We start from the raw sequence: 13,811 nt of genomic DNA, 5'->3' as shown, positions 1-13,811 counted from the left end.
TGGCCATTTGAGATCTCACGCGCTTCCTCTAGAAACTCACACCGAGCGACGGGAAGACTGAGATTTCGTGGCTGAAGTCTCGACGAAGATTTGGGAGATCTCAAGGGCGGGACTAGAGACTGAGACCTGCCCTTAAATCTGCAGGTCTCACTGTCACTCCGCTCAATTCCTCAACGATCTCTCGAAGAAGACTCATAGAGATTTCCATGACTGCCGCGACGCGCGAGGCCGACGCCCGCACGGCTGGTCCGCAGCCTGGGGGACAGCGTCGGTGGTCCCTGCGCGAGCTGCAGCCGTCGATCCAGTAGAGTGCACACTGTGCACAACGGCGCGAGTGAGCCAGTGACGACGAGAGCGCGGCGTTACTAGCTAGACACCTCATACCAAGCGCACACGAGTGGGCGGAGTCACTGGAGCCCCGTAGTAGTCCGGAGACACACAACCTACGCTATACTATAGCCAGGGCTTCCCGCGACGCATGGCTTCTAGGTCTAGCCTCCCAGTCTCCAGCTCTATCTGCGCAAACGCGTCCTTTACGCTCAGTTTCCCCAGGTCGACTGGCGTCTCCCGGCCGTCGACAAAAGTCAGCATCAGGCGCGGAGGAGCAGCGGCGTCCGTCACGCGGTTGATGGTCACCTCCATCTTCGGCACCGCCTCCCTGACGCTCTTCGCCTTGAGCTCTGCGAGGAAGCCGAGCGTCGATCCCGACGAGAATGGGTTGAAGTCGAGCCGCGCCTTGGTGATGTATCGGGCCCTGCGCACGGGCGATTGGGTCGGGACGGGCTGCAGGGTCACGGCGCGCCGCGGGCGCGTCAGGCGCGCCAGTGCTTGCCCGACATGAAAAACGAGCAAAAACGGAAAAAAGAAAGTAGCGCGCAAAAACCTCGGTTCGCGAGGTGGGGTGCTAGTATGAGACCGATCCGTCGCAGTTCTCTTGCTCCAAGCGCTTGCGCTTCGGCGGCTAGTGGTGCACTAACCTCCGAGAAACCCTCCGGGTCGCTCCTCATCGCAAACCCTGTCAGCAGAGTCCTCCTACGGGAATGTACGTAAGAGCCACATCACAACCCCCCCTCTCTCTTTTAAAAACACATACACTGAAAAATAGCCCGACCCGAGAACGCAGCTGGCGAATGAGGGTGCACGGCGAACCAGTTTAGACCATGTTTAGACTCAGTTTAGACCACCGCTGAACATGAACCAGATTAGTCCTGTTTAGTTTACGATAAACTGGGTCTAAACAGGGGTCGGCCTGGGTGGGGGACCCTATTACACATACCAGGTTCAGACCCGGTTTAGGGCGCCCCTGGGCTAGCTCCGCCGCCGCGGCCGCGCTGGCTGCGGAAGCGGCAGCGTACAGCCGCCATCCTCTGCCTCGGGCCGGACAGCACACCGGGCACACTTGCACCGCGCAACAACAGCCTCGCCGGTCAGGCGCACGGTGTCGTCGGGCAGCGTGATGATCTCGTCCATGCCGTCGTCGAAGTGCATCAGCAGCCGGTCGCAAAGGTACGCTCGCTAGTAGAAGTGGTGTTGGGTCGAGCAGTGGTACTCACTGCCCCTCACCAAATGCTTCCAGGCGCTGTTCCTGGCCTCACTCCCGACGTACCGCGCGAAAGATGAGGGGACGCGCGGCGGCTTCTGCAAGCAGATCTTCGACACGGTGAAGCTGTCGGAAGAGTCCCTCGACGCGGCCGCATGGGACCCTCGTCCCTCGAGACGGTCAAGATTGCCATGCACAACCTCGACCAGCGCGAAAAGAGGCACGGACGCTGACGCTTGCGCGTGCCGCTGAGAGCCGCGTCTCTCTCGTCACAGAGAGGGGAGCTGGGGGGGGGGAGGTGCGCGCTGCGCGGGGGGGGGGGGACCCCATTACACATACCAGGTTTAGACATAGCGGGTCAGCAAGCCCTAAAACGGCGGGAGGGGTAGGGCTATATCGATAGAGCTAGAGGGCTCAACCACCCCTCCACCCCTCCACCCTCCACCCCTCCACCCTCCCGGAGCGAGAGGGGTCCGTCCTCGAGCCCTCCCACTTCCACCCCTCCGACCGGAGGGCTCGCCAGCCCACAGGGCTGGAGGGGTCCCCGTCGGATCGGCGTCGGGAGGGCTCCACAGGGTCCCATAGGGCTAGCGCGCTGGGAGGGTGGAGCGGTCCACCAGGGAGAGGGGTCAGGAGGGCTGGGCGAGGCGGGAGGGGTGGTGGGGTCCAGGAGGGCTCGCGCCCCCCCCCGAGCTCGGGTGGTAGGCAAGAGGGCTCGGGCGCCGGGTGGGCTCGGAGGGACGGTCGGACAAAGAGAGGATCTTCGTGGCGGGAGGGCTCGAGAGGGGTCGGAAGGGCCTCCGGGAGGGGTCGCAAAAAAAGAATGGCGCGGAGCTTCCGAGAGTGCCCGCCACGAGAGGGTTAGAGGGGTCGGAGGGGTTTAGAGGGCTGGAGGGCTGCAGGCCTGCTGAATCCGCCCATGGACGCGGGTCAACCGGCGACGGCGCCCGTGATCGAGGGACCGGCGACGGCGAATGAGCTGGTCTCTGCGCCGCACGACTTCACCCACGTTCGCGACTGTGGCCATCCAACAGTCTGCCGGCGCGGCGGGCGCATTCGAATGCGCCGGCCGCGCCGGCAGACTGCCAGTGCTATCCGGGCGGGCCTGCTGCGGCAGGGCGCTGCAACGCCGCCCCCTCGCCGCCACAGCAGCGCCGCCCCCGCATGCTGCCGCCAGCAATGTCGCCGCCAGCCGCCGCCCCCAGCCGCCGCCGCCAGCTGCCGCCAGCACTGCAGCGACAGCTCTCTCTGCTGCCCAGGCGCCGCCGCGGCCACGAGTGTCACCGCCACGAGTGCCGCCGCCGTCAGCGTCGCCATGGCCGCTGCCGCCGCCAGGCGGGCGAGCGAGGAGCTCCATATGAGTGTGTGTGTCTGGAGGCTGTGGCGCTTCCGTTTTAGCGGAAACCCCAGGTATTTCGAATACCAAACGCGCTTCGTGTTTGCCTTGAGGAGCGCAGCGACGAGTCCGTAAGGAGCGGCCCCAGCTTGCTGGGTGCGGCGCCGCCGCGCGCCGTATCGAGAGACTCTGTCGGGGCAGGTTAAAATAGCGCCCGCAGGCGCTCCCCGGGCCGTCCGCGCACAGACGTCAGACCACGGAAACGCCTCATGATGTGTATTGCACCACTTCCGTATGCCTGCAGGTATCTTTAACCGAGCCCTCCGAGCCCTCCACACCCCTCCACACCCCTCCGACCCCTCCGACCCCTCCGACCCCTCCGACCCCTCCGACCCCTCCGACCCCTCCGACCCCTCCACACCCCTCCGCGAGCCCTCCGAGCCCCCCGAGCCCTCCGACCCCTCCGACCCCTCCGACCCCTCCGACCCCTCCGAGCCCCCCGAGCCCGGCTCGGTGGCTCGCCCCTCCGAGCCCTCCGGGCACTCCATCCCTCATGAGCCCTCCCGAGCCCTCCCGAGCCCTCCAGCGCCACCCTCGTGCCTCTCTGCCCTCCGAGCCCTCCGAGCCCTCCGAGCTCTCCACCCCTCCCGAGCCCCACCCCTCGCGCTAGGGACCCTCTTGCCGGACGACACCCTCTGAGCCCTCCAAGCCCCCCGAGCCCTCCAGACCCCTCCATCCGCACAGCCCCTCCGGCCCCTCTAGCCCCCTCCGACCCCTCCAGCCCTCTCTAGCCCACTGGACCCCTCCCACGCCTCGCTTTTGGCCAGCCCTCCAAGCCCCCACCCCTCCTGGGCCCTGCCGCCTGACACCTCTATCGGTGGAGGGCTTTAGGTCACGGTCCACACTCCCGCCCTCCCGACCCCTCCACACCCCTACAGCGGCACCCCTACCCCTCCCACCGTTTTAGGGCCTCCTGACCCGCACTCGGTTTAGACCCAGTTTATCGTAAACAGGACTAATCTGGTCGTGTTTAGCAGTGGTCTAAACTGGTCATCGCCGTCGGGGAGAGGGGGGACGACACTGCTTCGGCAGCGTGCACCTCGATCCTGTACCGTGTTTGTTATGACCCCCCCCAATGAACACACCAGTGAGGGTGGGCGAGACGATCGAGGGGTCCCGTACCATGCGGAACCGACCCTATCCAGTGCTCAAGTGCTCAACTGGTCTAAACTGGTTGGCTCCCCCTCCTTGGCGAGAACGAGCGCGTTTGCTCGGACAAAGGACGAACGGCTCCTACGAGCAAGACAGTGTTCGCAGTGGTGAGGAGGTTTCTTGCAAAACCCTTACCCAGACGAACCAAAAATCCAAAAAGACAGACAAATGTATTGTGTCGGGCTACCGTCCAAAGGCGGGTGTAGTCGACCAAGGGACCACGAATCTGGTCTGTCGACAGCACGAATTTGGGATGGGACACCTTCGGGACCCGGCTGCGTGCTACTTGGATAGCACGCTTTCGGAGTACCGACGGCTAAGGCCGAGGCAGAAAAGGTTTCTGTTTTTTTCTCCGCTTTTCTTCACAGGATTTTCCTGTGAAGAGAGACGTCTGGCGAGTAGAGACCACGCCTCACTTTTTCACAGGGGGGGGGATCCTCTGGAAAAAGGAGGCGTGTGACAAGCGGAGGGTTGGATCGCCGTCTTTCGGCGAGGATGGGTGTTGGAGCCCTCTTTGCTCAACATGCGGCCTGCTCTGCCGCCTCAACGAGACCGCCGCGCGCGCACGCGCTCGGCATGCCTGCTGCTCGCCTGCCGACCTGGCCAGGCCGCGCGTGGCTGGCGCCAGCTCGTCATCGCAGCGGAGCACCGGAGGCGCGGTTTGCCCGCTGCTGGCTCTCGCCCCGCCGGCGGTTCCACGTGAGTCTATCACACTCTGGAGCCGAAACCAGCCGGAAATGTGCCTCCTCACAGCTCCTCATGGATCTGCGAAGAGAACCGTCGAGTCCAATCAAGTCCACAGCCGGTCCGGCTCGACCCTCGGGGGCTTCATTCAAGCGTGCTGTGTGAGTGTTGAGGTGATACGAGCGCGCGTGGGCGCGGCGCGAGTGCCGTTTTGGGTCTCTTTTATACCAGTGATGAAATATAAACCGACTTTACCACGCGCGCGCACGCGCGCCGCGCTCCTCGACTCTCTCGCACCCGCCCCGAGCCACGCCCCTCACGAGATAGGCGGCTGCGACCCTGAGAGTGCGCAGCGGTGCCGCTGGCGTGCTCACCACACCCACCCATCATGCCTGCATCATTCCTGCACGTACTGCCCGGTCTGGCCGGGGCGTGGGGCGAGATCTGGCATGGCGGCGCGCTTGAACCGCGCCTTTGATCGTCTCGCGGCGACTGCTCGCAGGCCGGGCGGCCAGAAACTGTGCCGCTCAGCCATCCGCCGAAGCGAGCGCGCCGGCGGCGGTCCGCCGCCGGCGCGCTCGGCTCAGTGTCTTCAAGCCCGCCGCCGGTGGGGAGCTCCGCATGCCGCACGCCTGCTTTTCGCTGCGCATGCTCGAGTCCCCGGCGAGGGCTTGTGCTGTGAATAGCAGGCGTGGTCTCTACTCGCCAGGAGAGACGTAGAGAAACAGATCTTTCAAACTCGGTGTCGAACCACCAGCCCGACGCTCACTACAAGCGACACGTGTCCGTCGGCGTGTTCCGTCGGCAGCCCTCAGCCCGTGCACGCGTCCTGCAGTCATCTCATGAGCTGCTGCCAGCGCGACATCGACACGGACTCAGAGACCGAGGCCGACCTCGCCGTCCCGATCGATCAGCAGCGCAAGGACGCGACCGGGCGGCGGGCACCCGGGCAGAGAAGGCGCTCGAGGCCAAGGGGCGGCGCGAGCAGCGAGAGCGGGAGGAGGAGGCGGCGGCGCGGGAGCGCGAGCAGGCGGCACGACAGCGCGAAGCAGAGCGAGCGGCGGACGAGGCGCGCCGGGCAGCGGATGCGGCGGCGCTGGAGGAGCAGAGGCGAGCCATTGCGGCGGAGGCGGAGGCGAAGCTGGCTGCTGAGCGCGCGGCAGCAGAGGAGACGCTGCGGGCGAGGAAGACGGAGAGGCTTGCGGCGGAGGAGGCGCAGCGAGAGGAGCAGCGGGCGGCGGCGGCGGCGCGCAAAGCCGCTCAGGCAGAGGCGGCGCGGCGCGAGAAGGAGGCTGCTGACAAGAGGGCGGAGGAGGAGAAGGCGAGGCGGCGCGCAAAGGCGGCGGAGGCAACGGCGGCCAAGAAGGAGGCCAAGGCGAAGAACAACAAGGCCAAGAAGGGGCCGTCTGCTTTCGCGCTCGAGGAGGAGCGGAGGGCGCGGGCTGCGGCAGAGCTTCGCGCACAGGAGGAGAGGGCGGCGCAGCTGGCTTCTGAGCAGGAGGCAGTGAGGCGGGCGGAGCGCGAGGCGGCAGAGCTAGCGGATGCGGCAGAGCAGGCGGCGCTGCGCGAGGATGCGGAGCTGGCAGAGGCGCTGCGCCGGTCAGAGGTGGATGCGGAGGAGGCACTGGTGCGTCGGGTGTCGCGGTGCGAGGAGGCGGTGAGCAGCGAGTCGACCGGCGGCGGCGGGGACTTGGTGCGGCGTGTCGAGCGGCTGGAGGCGAGCCTCGGCGCGGCGACCGAGGGCAGCCTCGAGGAGCGGGTCGGCGCCATCGAGCGCTTGATCGGGCCAGAGGCGGGAGAGGCGGCGGAGCAGCATCTGCCGGTCACCGAGCCGCTTGCTGCCGTCTCACTCGCGGACGCCGGCCTCGACACGGGGCGGCCGGCTGCCCCCGAGTCCACGATGGGGGGAGAGACCACGTGTATCGTGTGTTTCGCGAGAGTCAAGTCGCATGCTGCGGTTCCGTGCGGGCACCTGTGTGCTTGTGGGCCGTGCTCGGAGCTGATGCGAGAGTGCCCTTACTGCCGCGAGCCAGTGATGATGTGGATGGTTCCGCGTCCGGTCTAGATAGATGGCTGGTAACAAGGTCTCCATCGAGCCCGAGATCAAATAAATACGCCGCGCGAGCTGGAAAGGCGAGGCGAGGCTGTCGTGGGCAGTGAAACCAGAAAAGGCGGAGTGCATCCTCTCCTTGTTCGCCGCATACAAACGGGTTGAATAGCCACATGCGCGTCCTCCGACAGGTCCTCTCGCTCATCAGCGTGGCCGTCCTGCTGCACCAGCAGCCCTTCATGGTCAGGCCGCGCAGGGAAAAACTTGTGCCGCTGACGCTGGCGATCGGCGCCGCCGTTCGCTGGGCTGGCCCGATTGTCGAAAGCTCGGCCATCAACGTCACGGCTCGGTCGCTACTGACGCCGCTCGAGTACGTGAGCTCAAAGCCCCCGAGGCGCACGCTGAGCTCGGCGTATGCAAAGACCGCGCGAAAATTTGATCGGCTTCTGGACACTAACTCCACCGTCCAGCAGCTCGCGGGACGGCCCTCGCCCAACCTGCCACTGATCGGCGCCTCGCTGATCACCTCCGGCTCAGCCTCGGCGGTGCTCCTCCCCGGCGCTGAGGCTGCCAGACAGTAGATTGCGACATACGACGTGACCTTTGCTCCGCCTCTCTCGGTGCGCCGTCCCACCCCTCTCCTCTCCCGCCTGCCGCAGCTTGCCGTGCTGGCCGGCTGTGGTTGCCTGCTCTTCGGCTGCCCGGGGTTGGCACCTCAGCCCGAGCTCTTTGCCGTCGCGCTGCTCGCCGCCCTCGGCCTCGCCGCCCTCCGCAGCTCGAAGGCGAGGCCTCCCTTCCTCTTCGCACGATCCGCCCACACCGCTTCCTCGCAGCTAGAGTGGGCGTCCCTCACCCCTCCTCGCCACCGCGCAGGCGGCGGACCCCAAGCCCAAGCCGAGGAGCCGGAGGAGGTCCAAGCCCGCCAGGCCGCAGGCGCCAGGCGGAGATGGGCACGGGTGCTGCCATTGACACACCGGCCGCTTCTCGTCTAGATGTAATCTCCCAAACTGCTCATGTATCTGTGGCGTGCCGCGCGCGCGAACACGGAGTCGAAGAGCGAGGGATAAAAAATAAATAAAACGGACACCTCTGGCTCTGCTAGGAGATGGGTAAAAAGGAACAGGTCCCCGCCTGTGCGGTCTTTGTACAGGGTGCTTTGTGGGTGTGGTCGGCGACTAGCCGGGGTCGTGCTCACGATGGGGGTCGGGGGACTTAACGGCTCTCTAGTCTATAGCACACTATCTCACTAGAATACTCCATCACCCTCGCCCAGGGATCCACAATGCTGTCTTAAGGTCCGACAGGTTCGGCACCGGGCACCGCCTCGGTATACAAAATGCGCCTGCGGGCGGACCCTTACAGATCACAGATCACTAGAATACTAGAAAAACCACACAGAGACACACACATCCACACTAAAAACCGAAATCTAAAACCGACTAGAGAGAGGGATGCATCGATACAAAAATTATTTTAATAACACAGCCGCCAACTGGTGTGCGCCACTCCGGACAGTGTTGGGATGTTCCGGCCGTGCCCATCCTCATCTTTGAGAAGCGCCCCCGGCAGCGTGCCTGTGGTGAGCGCGGCGATTCCCCGTCCCGGCTGGCGTCCACACGGTGACCCCCATGGGCCGCCTCCGGCTCCTGCTTGCGACGAGGCCCCGCAGCTTCTCCTGCATTTGTTCGCTCGCCGGGTTGCCCCAAATCGGCACCCGCTGGCAGCCCTCGAGGGATCCGTTCGTCAGCACCGTGCAGAGCGCCCTCAGCCCCTCGTCGCCAATCTGGTTGCTCCCCAACCACAGCGTCTTCAGCTTCGACAGCGGCCCACCCGCCGGCGCCCCTACAAGCAGGCGGCCCCCCCGCGGCCCAGGCCACCCCACCGATGGTGGCCGCCCAACCGTCGACTGCGCTATTGCCGTGGCTCCCTGGTCCCCGATGAGGTTGTAAGAGAGATCGAGGTCGGTCAGGCTAACCATCGCACCCTTTGCGATTACGCCGGCGAGGGCCGATGCGCCTGCATCGCCGACCTGGATGCTGCGAAGCGAGAGCGCCCTGAGCCTCGCCAGCCCGCCGCCGTCGCCGACGGCATTGGAAATTGCTGCAACCCCGACGTCGCCAAGGCGGTTGAAGTCCAGCAAGAGCTTCTCAAGCCTCGCCAAGGCGCCGCACGAGAGAGCATTGGCCAGGGCCTGGCCGCCCTCCACGCCCATGCCTGCGAAGTAGAGTGAGCGAACCTCCAAAGCGCCCAGGGTAAGCGCAGTAGAGAAGCACCTCAGAGCCCGCGCGTCAGCACGAGACAGATCCACATGCAGAGCCCGCTCGCCTCGCGTCATCGCGCTCGTGCCCGCGACCTGCTTGAGGGCGAACCTTTCTTCAAAGGTCTTTGCCAGGGCTGCGAGCGACCAGCCTTGGAGCCGCCGCCTCCATGCAATGGCCCCTGCGCGGCAGCTTTGCGCAAAGGAAAAGGCATCGGGCGGTGGGAGGAACCGCGCCACCTCAGACCAAAGGTCGTCATTCATGGAGGCACAGACATTGGCGAAATCTATGTATGTGTTGGTCATGATTTTTTTTGCGTGATCCAGAACTTTGCTTGTGTTGAGACACGCCGGAGTTTGCCTTGGTCCGGTGTTCTGGTCGCCCCACTGTACGTGGGCTACAAGTTTCTCCGAGACCTCGGGAGCGGCAGCGGCCGGCTATTCACACCTCGGCAGTGTGGTTTGGGCCGGGCAGGGCAGTGTGGGTTTCACACCCGGGGCAGGTAGGGGATCGGGCAGGGCAGTTGTGCGGCAGTTTAGGCTGAACAAGGTTTTCTTCTCGCACCCCGTCTCTTTTCCTTTCCTTTTTTCTCTGCAGCACCCTCTCTTTTCCTCTCTATTTTCCCGGGAAACCCATCAAATTTTCCGGGCTCTGAGCCGAGTCTGAGGCTGGTTTGGGCCCACAAAATCAGCCAAATCGGCAAAATACCGGGTATTTTGCGGGTATACCTGGAAAACCCCGGGTGTACCTGGAAAATATCCTGCGACCGCCTGGGTATCGTGCCGATTTCCTCAATTTTGCGTCAGATTTTGCCCCAGACCAGCTCTCAGACTCAGGGAAACTCGCGAGTTTCCAGAATGGAGCACCAAACACCCTCTGTTTTCCCTGGAAATTTCCGGAAACGCAAAGTGCTGGGGACCCTCTGTTTTCCTTTTTGTTTGCCGGAAAAGCTTGTGCAGGCCAAGCGGCAGTGTGCGGGCAGGCAGGGCAGTACGGCAGGGCAGGGCAGGGCAGATGGGGTCATAATTGCAGGGCTGAGATTCGGGATCTCAGGTGGTGAAAAAAAAGGGGAGACAATTGCTGTGAACATGGAATTTGAATAACAATCTCAATGAGATGTGTGAAGAGGACGGCCGATCGACCAAACACACGCGCGAGCTCGCGAGCTCATCTGCATCTCAATCAAATCTCAGGGCTACAGGGGGGGCGCCGTGTGTATCTTGATGCGTGACACTGCACTACGACTACTCCTCGTGGTCCGTGGACTCCGTCTCGGAGTCGTCGTGCAGCGCCCCGCCCGGGTTGACGACGTTCACGACGGTGCCGAAAGGGATGGTCATGGCCGCCCGCTCGAGGTCCGCGACTCGGTGGGTGAGGCGGCGCCTCCCGTAGCCGGGCGATCGACGGCTTCCCACGCCCCCTGGCGGATCCCTCTTTTTTCGACGCCTTACTACTGTTGGCTGGGCTCTCCTCTCTCTCTCACTCTCACACATCTCATCTCTCTCTCTCCCTCCCCCCCCCCCCCCCTCTCTCTCTCCCCCCCCCTTCTTCTCTCTCTCCCTCCCTCCCTCCCTCTCTCGCTCGCCAGTCTACTTATTTGTCGGTGTTCGCCGTTCCTCTGTTACTCAACTTACGTAAACAATCTGTTCGTTGATGGCGTTGCACATACAGTTACGCCGACCTCTGGACGGTTTCATTTCTGCTGCCTGACCGGCATCGATTGCGTTGGACGCATCGATCCATGCCGCTCCGCCGAGTTGCGCTGCTATTTGATGTCATTGTGCCAGACCCCAACGTGGCGCTTCATCCAGCCAAGCTCATCGCCGAGGTCGAGAAGCTCACTTCTCCTCGGCGCGACCGGCTCGGAGCCAAGGCCGTCCCAAGCGTGATGAGGCGGTTCAGTGAGCGCGTCCTCTCTCTGTCCCCCCTCAAGCTGGGATCGGGGAGCGGACGACGCGGAGTGGCGAGGCAGTACACGCCCCGGTCCTCCAAAGCGAGCGCCATAGTGCGCCGCTCGGCCTTGGTGCCTACTCAACGCCTCCCGAGGGTGCCGCCTGAGGAGGCCATCCACTATCCATCCCCCATCGGCGCGCGGTCGCGGTCGCGGGTGTTGCCACCACGCCGCCAGGTCGAGCGCCAGCCACCTTCGGCCCACCGGCGGCCTCTCCCGGGCCACGTCCCGCCTGCGGTCCGCCTGGCTGGCCCGCAGCGCCTCGAGCCGTTACACCCTCCGATACAGCTCCGGCCTCAGCTGCATCGGATGACGGCAGGACAGCAACGACGGCCTAAGCACGCCCACCCTCACCACCCACCGCTCGCACCAAGCCTCCTTCCCCGGCCGGTGCACTTCGGAGCTCGGACCCAGATTCCCGCTCCGCCTCGCCCGCCTGCCCTGTGCTGCTGACAAGAACGGGCATTTTTCTCCGGCCGTTCGAGGCGGATGCGCCCGTGGTGGTCACGGCGCACGCCTCCCAGGCCCCCAGAGGCGATGGTGCCTCGTGAACATCATTGTCCCCTCGTGATGCATTTCTCACGTGCTTGTGCAGGGAGGGAGCGTTTACTCCTCGTGCCGTGGTCCTGCGGTGTGGGCTATGTGGCGACACACCCGCGTGTATACGACACTGTGCGTGTGTGAGAAAGCGAGAGAATGAGAGCTCTGCGTGTGTGGGTCGCGCGGCGTCTGCACACACAATCTGCCTGCGGCGTGTGTGCATATTGTGTTTAAGAAACGGTACGATCACGGTGGTTGACAAACACCTGGCCCCCCACAGCTACACCGGTCACGATTAGGAGCAGCAGGGACCCGAGGGACCATGTGGAAGACGGCTAGTGCTAGCCCCCCATCGGGAGGACGACCCCGGCTAGTCGCCGACCACACCCACAAAGAACCCTGTGCACAAAGTCAAAGATCGCAAGGGCGGGGGCCTGTTCCTTTTTACCCATCTCACAGTAGAGAGGTGTCCGTTTTTATTTATTTATTTACACCGGTCACCGCGCGAGCCGAGCGCGGAGCGCGAGCGGCGTCCGGCTGGAGGAGAACACACCGCTCTCTCTGTACGCTCAATGTTGATGTGTGCTCTTGCTCTCGACGGAGAGAACGTACACTGCCAAACGTAAGAGCTCACGCCAGGAAGCCGTACGCGCCCGACTCCGCGTATGGGTGGCCCCGCATCTGGGCGTCGCGCAAGGCGGCCGCCGTCGCGTCGGCCACCGCCTCGAGCAGCGCCGCGCAGAGCAGCCGGGCGGTTTGCAGCATGTCCGCCGCCAGCGCCAGGTGGACGCCGCAGCCCCCGCCGCCGCGCACCGCACACACCTCGCCGGCGGCGTTGAGCCCGAGCGAGAGGGCGCTGCCCGCGGCGCGCCGCTCTGCGGCCGAGCAGTCGGCGACCAGGTGAGGTCCGAGGTTGGAGACGGTGAGGAAGAGGGGCACGCCGCTCGCGTCGAAGGGGAGGGACTCGTCGAGCGACTCGTCCAGGTCGAGGTCGAGCGGCGCGCCGCCGGAGGGCGGCGGCCCGCCCTCGCCGCCCCCGACCGCCGTCATCCGAGGCACCCGCGTGCTCTGCAGCGCGGCGCGCACGCCGAGGGCGAGCGCGTCCAGCGGGCAGCCGTCGCACGAGATCAGCTGCGCGTGCACGCGCAGCTCCCAGCACTGCGCGCCGCGGCTAATGCACAGCGGCCGCAGCGCCGGGCCGAGAGCCTTGTGCGAGTAGAGCGGCGCGAGCGCCGCCTCGAGGAAGGTGACGGCGTCGGTGCCGCCGTAGTCGGGCAGCGCCAAGTTGCCCGCGGCGCCGACGCTCACGCTGATCCTCCCCGCGTCCGGCGCGTCGGATTCCGGCTCCGACAGCTCTGCGACGACGCCGACAATCGCCTCGGTGTTTCCGAGTGTCACGCGCGCCGAGCCACACGTGTGCGCAAAGATCGAGCACTCGATCGCGAGGTGCCGCAGGTCGAGCCGCGCCCGACCGTCCTCCCGCATGCCCTGCGCGACGCCCTCGAGCGTGTAGGCGAGCTCCGCGGTAGAGGACATACACACACACACACCTGATACACTTTGGGCTGGCGCGAGGCGCGATGTCGTGCGGTCGGTTTTCTTCTTTTCACGTCATCTGTCTCGCGTCCACCCATACCGCGTTGGTGTCCAGTCCGAGCCTGGCTGTTCTTCACCTTTCTACCTACCTACCTAGGGGAGGTTCGGGGTTGAGGGTTGAGCCCCCCCCTCAACCATCTGGTTGACGGTTGAGACCCCCCGTCAACCCTTTAGTTGGGGTTTGAGGCCTCCGGGGCCTATTCACAGGCTCGCGCGTGATCACAAGATAAATTGGAACTTGGCCTGTATACGCTTTTCTTCATATTCTATATTCTTTTTCGAAGCGATTTTCAGCGGGAATATAAAGAATATTCGAGAATATAGGCCCTATTTGGAGCCGTATTCTTGCCATATTCGAGAATATAGACCCTATTTTGGACAAGAATACGGAAAGAATACGCAAAAAGAATATAGATAGTACTCGGCGAGAAAAGCGTATAAAGGCCAAATTGGAACAGCCCTGCCGCCAAAAAATCGCTTCGCCTGCGCGGCGCGCTCTTGGTCTTGCGCTCCTCGACCTCGTAGAGAAGCGGCTGGTGAAGCTCAGCTCATGGCGTAGTATTGCGTCAGCAACCGCGGTCACTAACCATCCACGGCAAGAGTCACGGTGAATATGCTGCCGCATAAAAGCAACAGAGTCTAAG

The 13,811-nt window shown here is 64.3% G+C and overlaps 5 protein-coding genes across 5 annotated transcripts; 2 read left to right on the top strand and 3 right to left on the bottom strand.

Moving 5' to 3' along the window:
- Positions 1–453: 453 nt before the first annotated feature.
- EMIHUDRAFT_114158 (hypothetical protein) lies at positions 454–1,488 on the bottom strand (the record flags this gene model as incomplete). The annotated part of the gene is made up of 2 exons (XM_005781018.1): positions 454–754; positions 1,391–1,488. 2 exons carry the CDS (start codon positions 1,486–1,488, stop codon positions 454–456), a joined length of 399 nt encoding a protein of 132 aa, XP_005781075.1.
- A 3,613-nt stretch (positions 1,489–5,101) lies between these two features.
- Positions 5,102–5,379, top strand: EMIHUDRAFT_366186 (hypothetical protein; the record flags this gene model as incomplete). Its single annotated transcript, XM_005781017.1, has 1 exon — positions 5,102–5,379. A coding segment is annotated over one exon (278 nt), but the record flags the coding sequence as incomplete, so codon positions are not given.
- A 2,986-nt stretch (positions 5,380–8,365) lies between these two features.
- On the bottom strand, positions 8,366–9,034 carry EMIHUDRAFT_114156 (hypothetical protein; the record flags this gene model as incomplete). Its single annotated transcript, XM_005781016.1, has 1 exon — positions 8,366–9,034. One exon carries the CDS (start codon positions 9,032–9,034, stop codon positions 8,366–8,368), a length of 669 nt encoding a protein of 222 aa, XP_005781073.1.
- A 1,787-nt stretch (positions 9,035–10,821) lies between these two features.
- On the top strand, positions 10,822–11,582 carry EMIHUDRAFT_234785 (hypothetical protein; the record flags this gene model as incomplete). The annotated part of the gene is made up of 3 exons (XM_005781015.1): positions 10,822–11,187; positions 11,351–11,421; positions 11,489–11,582. The coding sequence occupies 3 exons, from the start codon at positions 10,822–10,824 to the stop codon at positions 11,580–11,582; spliced, it is 531 nt and encodes a 176-aa protein (XP_005781072.1).
- Positions 11,583–12,201: 619 nt separating this feature from the next.
- EMIHUDRAFT_234784 (hypothetical protein) lies at positions 12,202–13,107 on the bottom strand (the record flags this gene model as incomplete). The annotated part of the gene is made up of 2 exons (XM_005781014.1): positions 12,202–12,546; positions 12,631–13,107. 2 exons carry the CDS (start codon positions 13,105–13,107, stop codon positions 12,202–12,204), a joined length of 822 nt encoding a protein of 273 aa, XP_005781071.1.
- Between the last annotated feature and the right edge of the window lie 704 nt (positions 13,108–13,811).

This window comes from Emiliania huxleyi (genome assembly GCF_000372725.1).
Source record: "Emiliania huxleyi CCMP1516 chromosome Unknown EMIHUscaffold_209, whole genome shotgun sequence".
Classification (NCBI taxonomy): domain Eukaryota; phylum Haptophyta; order Isochrysidales; family Noelaerhabdaceae; genus Emiliania; species Emiliania huxleyi.
This window is presented reverse-complemented; position numbering and strand designations above follow the sequence as displayed.